This window comes from Taudactylus pleione, unplaced genomic scaffold (assembly GCF_031769625.1).
Source record: "Taudactylus pleione unplaced genomic scaffold, aTauple2 ptg000016l, whole genome shotgun sequence".
Classification (NCBI taxonomy): domain Eukaryota; kingdom Metazoa; phylum Chordata; class Amphibia; order Anura; family Myobatrachidae; genus Taudactylus; species Taudactylus pleione.
In genome coordinates this window covers 37,111,086-37,123,554 of record NW_028284418.1, presented here as the reverse complement: position 1 = coordinate 37,123,554, position 12,469 = coordinate 37,111,086, and the positions used below count along the sequence as shown (strand labels likewise).

The 12,469-nt window shown below is 40.0% G+C and overlaps 1 protein-coding gene across 1 annotated transcript in view; it reads left to right on the top strand.

The window, feature by feature from the left end:
• The first annotated feature begins 4,522 nt into the window (after positions 1 to 4,522).
• The window catches only part of WNT8B (Wnt family member 8B), a 46,454-nt gene continuing 38,507 nt past the window's right edge, over positions 4,523 to 12,469 (top strand). Inside the window, exon 1 of the mRNA XM_088473599.1 lies at positions 4,523 to 4,587. Within this exon, the coding sequence (XP_088329725.1) occupies positions 4,523 to 4,587 (65 nt within the window). The remainder of the gene's footprint in view (positions 4,588 to 12,469) is intronic.

Here is a 12,469-nt window from a genome sequence, read left to right as displayed (position 1 = left end):
GTGAAATTATGGTCTTTCCACTTCCGGATTATGGCCCCAACAGTGCTCACTGGAACATTCAGAAGTTTAGAAATCCTTTCGTAACCAATGCCATCAGTATGCTTTGCAAAAATAAGGTTGCAAAGGTCTTGAGAGAGTTTTTTTATTTTACCCACCATGAGATGTTTCTTGTGTGACACCTTGGTAATGAGACACCTTTTTATAGGCCATCAGTTGGGACTGAACCAGCTTATATTAATTTGCACTGACAAAGGGCAGGATTGCTTTCTAATTACTGATTTAAGGTGGTGTCTTCTTGGCTTTCCATGCCTTTTTGCACCTCCCTTTCTTCATATGTTCATTACTTTTTCCCTGTGTCAATTCATATTATTACACATGATATAATGTATGGACATCTATGGTTTGATTTCTTTGCATGTGTGGATGGCATGGGTAGTTGCTGACATTTGGTGAAAACTTCATTACAATAGCCCCATTACAAATATATTTACTGAGAAACATGTTGATGTGTTCAACACTTATTTTACCCACTATATATTTTTTAACAGAGCCACCTTACAATAGAAACATAGAATGTGAGGACAAATAATACCCTACAGGTCCATCTACTGTATAACCTGTCCCCTTTGAGTTTAGTTTACTAAAACTACTAAAAAGGAAAAATGGAGCTGCTGCCAAAGCAACCAATCAGATTATTTTTTTTTGTGTAATCAATATTTATTAGCAATCACCAAAATACAAATTGTGGGCCTGATTCAGAAGCAACGCAGTTGCTAATACGCACGCAATCAGTCGATTAATTTGCAGTGCGCATCCATCGCAGTGTGCATGCACAAAGTAGCATTTGCCATCTAAACTGCGATTGCAGAGGGTACGCAGACCCATTACAGAGTGATTGACAGGAAGTGCCATTTGTGGTTGGTGACAGGGGGGTGGTCGGGCGAACGCAGGCGTGCCAGTGCGTTGTAACGCCGTTGCAGGGGTGTGCATAAATTATCCACTTCATGGCCATATGCAGCCTGAGGCCTCATAGCGTGTGCTGAAATGAGCAATTCCAAGTGAGGTCTGACCTGCCTTAACTGTGCGTATGGGTCCCATGTTACTCGATGTTACCGATTACTTCGCTATGTTGCCCAAGTATATGGATGTGAGTAAGGGGAAGTGGGCGTCCTTATGTTAGGCTGTGGTCACAAACATTTGCATATCACCGCTGATATTAGCTACTGCGCAGCGTGCGTATTAGCAGAATAGCGATCCTTGCTGAATCAGGCCCTGAATACAGACACAGTATAAATGCGTTTTTCAAATATATAACAAAAGGAAATAAAGAACACATGGGAAGGGATATAAGGAAAGAACACTGAGGGTAGGAGAACCAGGAAATGGAATGGGAAAAAGGACAGATTAAGTTAAGTATATAAAAAGAAAACAACGTCGGTACCAAAGAAAACAGGAAATAGGAAAAGATAGGGTGTCTAAACCCACCCAGTTTATCTGGTCAGATTTTCACGGTATGCAGCAGATTCTTTGTATTCGAGCCAGGCAAACCATGTAGCAGTAAACTCCTGTCGACTGTCCTAGCTGGATAGAAATAGATCCTCCATCAGGGCCGTAACTAGGGGGGGCTAGAGGTGCACGTGCACCGGGTGCCGGAATGCAGGGGGTGAAAAAGGGATGGATCACGTTGGCTTGGGGGCTGCAGAGTCAGAAGACGGCCATCCAAAAATGGGCGCCGCCAAGGAGGAGACAGATGCTAGAGGTCCTTACTGGACCTCTAGTGTGTCTCCTCCTCGGCGGCGGCCATTTTCAGATGGTAATTTTCAGCAGATTCCATGTGGACTAGTCGTCCGCATGGACCCTGCTGAAAACGCCCATCCAAAAATGGCTGCCGCCGAGGAGGAGACGGACACTAGTGGTCCTACTGGACCTCGTGTGTCTGTTAGGCCAGCGCAAGTACCAGGAGAAGATGCTGAAAGCTGCATCTTCTCCCATGAAACCCCCTGGCAATGAGCATAAACCTCATGGCAACGAGCATGTAACCCGTGGCAACGAGCATAAACCCCATAGCAACGAGCATAAGCCCCATAGCAATGAGCATAAACCCCATAGCAACGAGCATGAAACCCCCTGGCAACGAGCATGAAACCCCCTGGCAACAAGCATGGAACCCCCTGGCAAAGAGCATGGAACCCCTGACAACGAGCAGGTAATTTTAAAGTAATTAGAAGCCTTACTGTGGGGCATAAAATGGTGTCGAGCAAATATGTAAGTGGCACTTTGGTAATAGGCATTATAGTGTGTGGCATAATGTGTAATGGGCATTATTGTGTGTGGAATAATGTAAGTCACTATACCAGGGACATTTCACTAGTGCACTGCCTTATGGAGGAGCAAGGACAAAATCCAGGTACAGGAAGGGAGGGGGCGCAAAATTGCTACCTTGCACCGGGTGACAGATATCCTAGTTTCGGCCCTGCCTCCATATCCATACACAAATCTATTCTGTGCAACCAAGCAGATATGAAGGGGGGGGGTGCTTTCCAGAAACCGGAATAACGGCCTTGCCGCATTGACAAAATGTTTGAATAAAAACTTCTTATATTTGGAAATAGGTAAATCTATCAAATTAAGCAACCAGGAGCCTGGGTCAGAAGGCGTCCACTCCCCAACTACAACCTTAGTGATCTGGAAAATCGTGGTTAGCAACCAATCAGATTCTAACTACTATTTATTTTGTACATTCTAGAAATAATATCTAGAATCGGATTGGTTTCTATGGAGAACACCTCAACTTTTCCTTTTTAGAAGTTTTAGTAAATCTACCCCTAAGACTTATCAATTTGCCCCATGCATTGTTCAATTATTTTGCCTGTATGAGTCCCCACCACAACTGTGTTGAGAGTGACTATTGCTGGGATCTATCATCATTTTGGTAAAAATTCAATAATTTCAGTCTTCCTCCCTTCAATTTCCATATGTTTCTTCTGGCTTGTAAAAATCCTGTTCTGTTATTTTTTTTTTTTTAAACACTGCCTATCTGATTAATAATACCTTTAATGAGGGGTGTGTGACTGGTGCTGCCACCTCAGGGCCACCACGGTTGCTGCCCTGACATTAGCCATTTGAAGCTTATGGGAAGCCTCCAGGTTTAGAAATGTTTAAGGGGTGTCTTTAGGACATGCACTGCACACATCTGACTGTTCCCGCCACTTGTTATGAGACACCATGAAATTATGTGCATAGGGGATGGGCGGTCACACCAATGGCACCACCGTGCCCCACTATGGCATTGTTTACTATATGGGGGTCAATCCAATTAGCCGCAAATCCGTTGTGGGTGCGAGTCAGCTCGGTAACAGCTGCTCCTTAGGGCATCCTGAATTTGCTCAAAACTGAGAGGAAAAACAAGCGCATTTCAGCTGAGAGTGGGTCACAAGGGATGCGAGATGCAGTGTCATTGCTGGTGTTTTAACGCAGTTTGCAATGGTAACCTTTGCAGTTAATTGGAATGACCCCTATGAATGATTCTATCATACTGCTGCTGTAACTTCTCTCCTCTAAGCTGCACAAGACTCAGGATAACTTTATACACCTTATTCTACCTTCATGTGTTATTTTAGAAATGTTGGGGTTTAGTGGACTTTTAATATGGGAGATGTATTTTGACAGTAGGTAAGGTAATAAAAGTGACAAATGTTATGGGTAGCATGTCCCCAAACTGTACCTCATGTACTGTACATGATGAGTGAATAGGAACTGGGAACAGGAGTGGAGGATGGGAGAAGGAGAAAGGGGAAGAAGGTTGAGAGATGGTCGTGACTTGTGAGGTCCTCACCTGTGCCTCCTAGAATTTTGCTGCACGAATCAAAGCTGTCACATTGCGTTATGGTAGGAATATGAGTCTGTGTCAAATCATTTGCATCAGAAGGAGAATGCTACTACTCTGTCATTCTCAAGTCCACTGTAAGGCCTCATATACGCTACCTCCACCATTATATGTCACATTAAACTTCACATGATCTACTGGGATGTTCAAAATGTTACAGCTTATTGCTTCTTCTCTGCAAAGCCACTGTCCATGCAGGAAAATTGCAATTCTATTCATTTCACAGTTTATTTTCTTGTTATTAAACTTAGTATAACATGTGATAATTTCACTAGGAATAAAAACACTTCTAGATCTAAATGAGTGTTATTTCATGCACTGTACACATAGGATCCCTTTTTTTAAGCTCTCCCTCCTCCCTCTTAGCTCCTTCTATCCTCTATCTTGGTGTTTGTTTTATTGGAGCCTGGGGTGTTCTTTTGATCAACTCAATCTCTCTCTGGCACTTCAGTCCTGATTGGCTAAAGGGTTTAGAGGGAAAATCTTTAATTAAGTAGATAATCTCTTCTTAGTAGGTTAGCAGCTCCATTTCTCTGTCTCCTTGGTTCTCACTTGGGATCCCTTACTGGTCCTGGCTACAACTTGCAGAAGAACAGTCTTTGATTTTAGTGCCTTTGGATTTTCCAGTCTTGGATTATGTTGTATATTGGCTCCCTCTTGATTATCTTCCTCCTACTTCCAGTCCATTTTTGCAACTCCTGGTAAGTATCATCTGGCACTTAACTCATAAGGCATATTGGGATTTATAACTCTGCCACCAGCTAAATTGTTACAAAACGTCTACATTGTTTTATTTAGTTTATTTTTAGACCTATTATTGATATATGAACACATATATAGATATAGTGCAAAAAAACTATCAAACTATCACAGTTACAGACACATACATACACATGCGCACACACATATACATGCATATGGAAATAAATATTTAAATATATTTCTAGAGAACTTTGTATTTAAATGAAACTGAAGATTATTTAATATAATTTTCCTTTCTAAAAAATTAATTCCTTGCATCTCTCACAATTTATGTTCTATTGTATATTGCCTGTGCTCACTATCTGAATCCATAAATCGATAATTAGGATTATGTAGGCACTCATTTTGAAGGATCAGATGTAACATTAATTTAGTTGTGTATATACTGTATTTAATCAAAATCTATATAAAGCACATGGGAAAATAGTTATAGAGTAATAAAATTTGCAACTTTAGTGGAAATCAACTAAGGATACATTTATTTACAATTTCTAGAGAGCACTACAATATATTTATTTTCTAGCTACAAAAAAATGAGTTTCCCATAACTTCTATATTATACAACTCCTTGTAGACAAATAACTATGGATCTATATTTAAACATTTTACAAAAATAAAAAAATATATACAGTATATCTGCTTCTTGCTCAAGAGTTGAATGAGTCTTGCTCAGTTTGGGTGTCACTAGTTACTGATATTACTATTTGCTAAGTGATTAATTGGAAGGTTGATCTCTTGTTTAATATGTACTGTTTATATATAGTAATATAACTTAAAAATTTAGTTTACTCAATTAACTCCTAGAATCTGCATTACAGTTATATAACTAAATGACTATGTACCCATTTCTTGCAGAGCTTTGTCACAGAGCCGCCAATAATATTCATAGTCATTCCATTATAGAGTTATTTAGGACTCCTATTTCACAGTAGGCAAAATATGTTTCTCCAGCATTTCCATTGAATTCAATAATCATTTTCTGGTGTTCTCAATATCAATATACACTATGTCTTATATGCAATTTCTTTTTATCTTATTGGCAACATTTATAAATTAGCAAATGCAGTTGTGTGGCATTAAGAAGACATGAATATTATTTGGTGCAATTGGTGCCTTTTTATTGCAGAAAATTATGCACATAATAATTCTAATTATGATTAACGACTCACAAGTTGTGGAGCTATTTCTAACTAGTTTAGCACTGGAAATTTTGATTAGTACCATCTTCTATGCCTATCTATTTGAAACACAAATTATACGCAGCACATGAAATTAAACATACTTAAATAATACATAGGTATGTGTTTAGCCATTCACATCCGTCCCTGCCCCAGTGGAGCTTACAATCTATGTTCCCTACCATATGGAAACACACAGACACACTAGGGTTCATATTTTATTGGGAGCCAATTAACCTGGGAGGAAACAGGATTAACCGGAGGAAACCAACGCAAGCACTGGGAGAATATACCAAGGCCACACAGTTAGGGTTGTTGTGGGAATCGAATCTCAGGGCTGTGAGGCAATAATGTCAGGCCATTACACCATCTGTGCTTACTGAACATAACTGTGTTACTTTACTGTGCTATATGTATTTGGGCATGTAGAGGGAAGAAACAAGAGAGGCAATTATTGGTATAGAACAGAATCATATGCACATTCCTGGACTACAAGTGATTACCTTTTATGGAGTATGCAACATTCTTTAGATAAAGATGTGTCATTTTCACTAGAAATAATTTTTCTTATAAGTCTGATTCTACTATTGCCTTTGGTGACGTCTCATTTGAATTCAGAGATCTGAAGCTTTGGCAGAATTTCTTGAAGCGTATGAGCCATTATCCCTTCCATCCTCACATGGGATATTCTGAGTCAGTAGACAGAGGATACTAATAAATCACTTAGGATAATTTCTTTATCTGTGTGCACAAGTCACCATGTTTCTTGTGTAGAGGATTTAAAATGACGTGACCCAGTAATAATTGTGACCACCACCTAGCAAAGTCTTTTGCCTGAGAATCCCCAGAAAGCTAAGCATTATGAGCATGGAATGTCTGGAAAATGCCTAGAATCTCTGTGATATTATTTCAAACACACAATTATAATTGGCCTTAGAGCCTAAATGATCAGGAATCCTACTTTGGTCAGAGTCCAGTACATCTGAGCATTGGCTACAAACTATGGTTTTCTCACTCTTATTGTCTCTGTGGGTTTGAATTCAGCACTAACAGCCCAACATTGTGGTTTGTTGTGCTTTTTATATATCACATCAGACAGTCGCACGATCTGGAGGATTTGCCAACTAGGGAATAATTTTTTTACAATGACAATGTCTGAAAGGGAAAATCTAACTTTTAAGGTTGTTAATTACTAATATTTTAGCATAAAAATACTTCCTATGGCATATTCCAAGAATAAGGGAACAGCTTATCCTCGGTGCCAAGGATGTTGGTTTTGATATCAGTGAACCTGTGGTTACAGGCATACAAATTATTCTAAGAATTTTCAGTGATAAAAGATAAGACTTTACCCAGTTTACGACTGTCGTAAAACCCAGGCCCCCTTCTGGAAAACCAGATATGAGGTGTCTTATGCTTCAGTAACTGATGATAATAATCAGATGTTTCCTGGGAATGGGGATGGAATACTGAACATTTCTGTGACCTATTGTGCTTTCTGCAATAGCAGAGCGTACCTCTAGTCCTTACAGCCAGTGGTGGTTTTCCCATCAGGCATGGTGCTTAGGGGTGCCACTTGCTGGGGGCGGCATTCAGATGTTTGTTTTATTACTCTAAGTCCAAAATGTTTTGAAAGCAAAATTTGAAAGCAATAAGGAAACCCGTGTAATCTGTCCTACTTAGTAAATATGTGTACATAATTACAAATACAATACAATACAAGTAATAGCTCATGGCTTGTTTTTTTATAATGCGATACTGCCCATTGCCACAATAGGGCTTTTAAAACAAATATAGAATATAGTGAAATTGGGGGATGTCTAGGGGCAATTTGACCCCGAAATCTGCCCCAGTAAATAGTAGGGCTTCACAAAATGACAAGATAATTACTACACATAACTATTTATTTCTACCATTTGGTTATCATGTACAGAGAATGTAAATCAGTGAAGGATGAACATCACTACAGCTACAATGCTGCATTCTATGAAGAAGGATCCCCAAAATATGGTAATTTTTATTTTAATATGCAAAATGAAGTATAATTGAATATTTGTCATTTTGGCAAATGAGAAAGAACGTGCAGTTCTGCTTCTATTATTTTCTGATGATGCCCCAAATATTCATTGCTGAGCTGATAACACTGCAGTTCATTGGTAATTATTATAATAATTTGTTTTGATCTGAGTAGGACTTAATATTTACAGATTCATAATTACATCTGTGCCAGTTAAAAATGTATTCCATGCTCGTTATTTACTTAAAACAAATGACCTGATTTAGTTAGTTATTATTTCCTGGCCTTCTACTGTATGTATAGGAGAGCGAGCAGGGAGATTCAGCAAACAGTCTAGTAAGTAGCCAACATCTGAATATAATGTCAAGTGACACTTGGTGCTGTATGCATGGAAGCACATCATACTCCAAGCAGTCAAAATAGAAGTCTACCAGGGGTACTCAATTTGGAGCGAAAATTACGGAATCACGTAATTTTCGCTGATTTCAATTATCCCCGTATTCAATTTCAAAGACTTTTCGCAGGTTCGAAAAGTCTTTGAGAAAAAACGGGGATAACTTTTCACCACTGAATAGGTGGCGAAAAAAAGTGCAGTATTGGGGTTTAGGGATGCAGGCTTAAAAAAAATAGCCTGCAACCCTGGGAATGTCATTTAAAAATAAATTACATTCCTAGGGTTAATGGGAATGTCATTTTATAATAAATAAATTGTCAAAAAAAGTTAAAAAAAAGAAAATTAGGGACCCCCCCAAAAAAATATTAAAAAATTGGGGTGAAAAAAAAATGGAAAAAAGTGTTTAAAAATAGGGGAATAGGTTCAGGGCTATTCTGCAAGTATGCGGCAGGTGTTTTCTAGAATAGGCTATTAGCGGCAGCGATGTGGAGTGAAAAGTCCAGCACGGACTTTTCGCTCCAAATTGAATACCCCTTTTGATATGGTTATAATCTGACTTTTTTTGCTTTTGAAATACTCACTAAGGGATCTATTCATTATGTTAATTATCGGAATCTGAATGGACCCCGATGAACATAGCAAGAGATCAAATCTTTTAGAGCAGTGAGACTAGTAAGCACCAAGCGCCCCCGCCAATCAGCCAATGCAGAAACAGCAGCCGTTTGTCATCCTAATCATCAGTGTGTGTTTTGCACCAAAGTTCCAGTACCTGAAAGAGATAAGCCTCCTGATGGGCACATGTATGTGTCTGTGTCCAGGTCTAACTTGGTCTCATTTACGTTACCACCCCCTTACTGTGCTTGACCTAAGCTTACACTTATCTCTAAGTGTAAGAATTGTAAATGTAATCTGAATGTGGAAGCAGTATTTTATGCAAGAGAAACAAAAACATGCCAACACTACCAAAGCCTATAAGAGAATAAAGTTGCAGAGTGCAAAGTGCTCCATGTACATACAGTAGAATGAGAAATATTGAACCTGATTCAGGGCTGTACTATAATGACACCGTTACTGCTTATGTGTATGCAGCTGCTACGTGAAAATATGCAAATGAGATGCCCACCTGTGGCTTTGCAAATCCAGGCAACTGCGTAAAATGTTGCAGCATCTGCGTACAAAGATGCATGATCGGTTGCAGATCATTTTATTAACACCGGAGCCATATTCCTTGCATACGAACTCGCAGTCGCAGGGTGAGACACGCTCCCAAAACTGTTGCGACACACCTGCGTTCCTTGCAGGATGCCCCGTTATCTCCCCCAAATGCTCCCTGGCTGTCAATCACACTGCTAATAAATACTTGCTGCGAGCGACTACGGTAATGTACCTTGACAAATGCGCAGTGAGACTCAGACGCATCCACAGACGGGTGGATAATCGCTCAACTGCGAAATCATCGGCACAGCGTACAACTCTGAATCAGGCCTATTGTACTGTACAGGTGGTGTAAAAAAACAGACATTTCCTGTGGAAAATATTTCCAGGGACCAACGTTAAAACTCTTGGACATAGTGCAATCTGCAATTACATTTACATGTAAAAAGGGGGATGAGTAAAAGAGTACTTTCTGTCCTTGAAACATAACCTTGTTTGATTTAAAAGTATTGTTTGGAGGGCCAGGGAGCTTTAAGTAGTGACAAGATCATTTGTATCAGTTATTTCCTTACTTGTATTTACTTAATAAGCAACATCGGTAAAGTTCATGGTAATTTGAATAGGGGGGACCCGCTGCAGGCATGGCGTGGCATTTGTTCTGTGTGCAGGGGCTTATGTGCATCGCACACTCAACACCCATTATAGAAATGCCACTGGGTAGAGTTAGTACTTGCTGACTATCCTAAAATGTCTGGGAGACTCCCAAAATAATTGGCAATCTATCTGGGACAGAATGAGATTTGTCATTATTATTATTATCCTTTATTTATATGGCACCACAAGTACATTAACAAGTGAGCAAACAAGAAATCAGCGACTTACAGTATGATACAATGCAGGACAAGGACAAAGTTAGGGATCAAAACATTTAACAAGTAGCAGGGCGCAAGCAGCCAAGTGTTGGGTGCCCTTGTGGGGAGTTAGGAGTAGATGATAGTATGAGTAAGAGAAGGATAAGCACATGAGGGAAGAGGACCCTGCTCCTGAGAACTTACATTCTAAAGGGGAGGGGCAGACAGACAGGGGTGACACAGATGCGGTAGACAGTCAGAAAAGAGCATGAAGCAGCGGGTTAGGATGAGAGCTGGAAGGCAATGATGAAGTAATGGGTCTTGAGAGTCCGTTTGAAGATTTGTAGAGAGGAGGAAAGTCTGATCGGGAGAGGGAGAGGTATGGAGAAGCATGTGCAAAATCTTGGAGGCGGCAGTGGGAGGAAGTAATCATACGGCAGGAGAGGTGGCATGCATTTGTTGAGCGAAGTGGGTGGGTGGGAGTGTGAAGGGAGATAAGGTCTGAGATGTCATCACTCTCACTCCAACTTCACTGAGTGGAACGTCAGCATTAATGATATACATGATCCAGCAGTAACTGTATTCCTGTGGAATCAGAAGAGCCATCAGAAATCCAGTAACAGAATTGGACTTGGATGCAGGCTATGGGCATATTGTGAAAGAGAACTGGGCTTTGCCTTATTGCAAGGACAACCAAAAGAGGCATTCTGGATATCCTGATTTACATCCCAGTGTTTGCTCTTTGTGACCCTGGACAAATCACTTTATCTTGATGCCAGACTGATGCATTCTATGATAACATTGCTATGGCTACTGTCTATAACAAAGTCTACATACCTGGCTGCAATAAAATGGACAGAAAAGTACAAGAACCAGAATGGCAGCAATAGCCGGTAGCAGTTGTTAAATTCAAATTTTATAAGCGGTTTTGCTTTTCTTAGTAAGTGCAATTGACAAATATTTAGCTGAAATCATGTTGCTGCAAATTGTCCATTCTCAGCTAAGCTCAATCAATGTTCATAAAGACATGCGTGATCACAAACTGCTAATGTGTTTGCCCAGACCTAGAAAGTCTTGTAGGGATTGTATTAATTGGACACAAGATTGAACAAAAAGGGAGTCAGAGATAGTTGTTATTCCAGAGTTAGAAGAATGTTGTCACCCATGAAATAGGACAGTGTAAGATTGCAAATGTATTATGATGGCTTGTCCAGATTAGTGAATTTTCAGAGTGCCCAAGTGAACACAAAGGGCTCATGCTGAGTTGTCATTATTACTATAGAACAAGCATATTCTGCTGAACTATACAATTGGGAGCAGAACAGTAATAAAATTAGACTGCGTATTAACAGACAGAGATAGAGGTAAGAGGACCCTGCTTTTAAGCTTACAATGTGTAGTATAAAAGATGTTTAATACATGAGGTAAGGACATACTTGCAAAATTTATTTAAGCCCCCGCTGAGAGGGCAATCCACTCCAATGGCGCGTGGTGCCACATTTTCCTCATCGTTGAAAGTCGCATCTTACAGTGGGGACAGGGCTACTCGTATTGTGGACGTACCACCTACTGTTCAAAACCACGATTTGTGAATTTTGCAGCTGGGGCGACGCTAGGATAATACGATTTAATGTGAATTGTGTCATCCAACCTCCCAGCTGTCCACTTCAGTCGGGAAGTGGACGGAACCAGAAGACTGACCAACTATGTTGGGGGGTCGGGAGAGACCCCCCAAATTCGGGACTCTCCCACACCTTCCGGGAGTGTTGACAAGTTTGGGTTAAGAGCCACATTGCAAGGGTAAAAAGTGGGATATACTGTACTCTATTACCCAGTCACACAGTAATGTTGGTCTGGGTCCAGTATGTGGTTTGAGCATAGAAATATAACACATGAGAGACGTAAGAGTCTAAGGGGAGGGGGCGGAGCCAATATGATTGATTACATGAGCCTAATAATGCAAAATGTCTGGCCCTGTCTCATTCAACAACTTGCTGTGCTACATCAAAAGTGTAAGTGTGTGTATGATATAGGTACCTGTGTGTTATATATACTGTACAGTATGTGTGTGTGTGTGATATAATATATGTCTCTCTGTGTTAAATATAATATCTGTGTCTATGGGCTCTGTTTATTAACATTATTTTGACTAAAATAAAGTGAAAAAGGGTGTTTTCACACCGTTTTCACATTATTTTAGTATCACCTATAGTTATTACAGGGCAA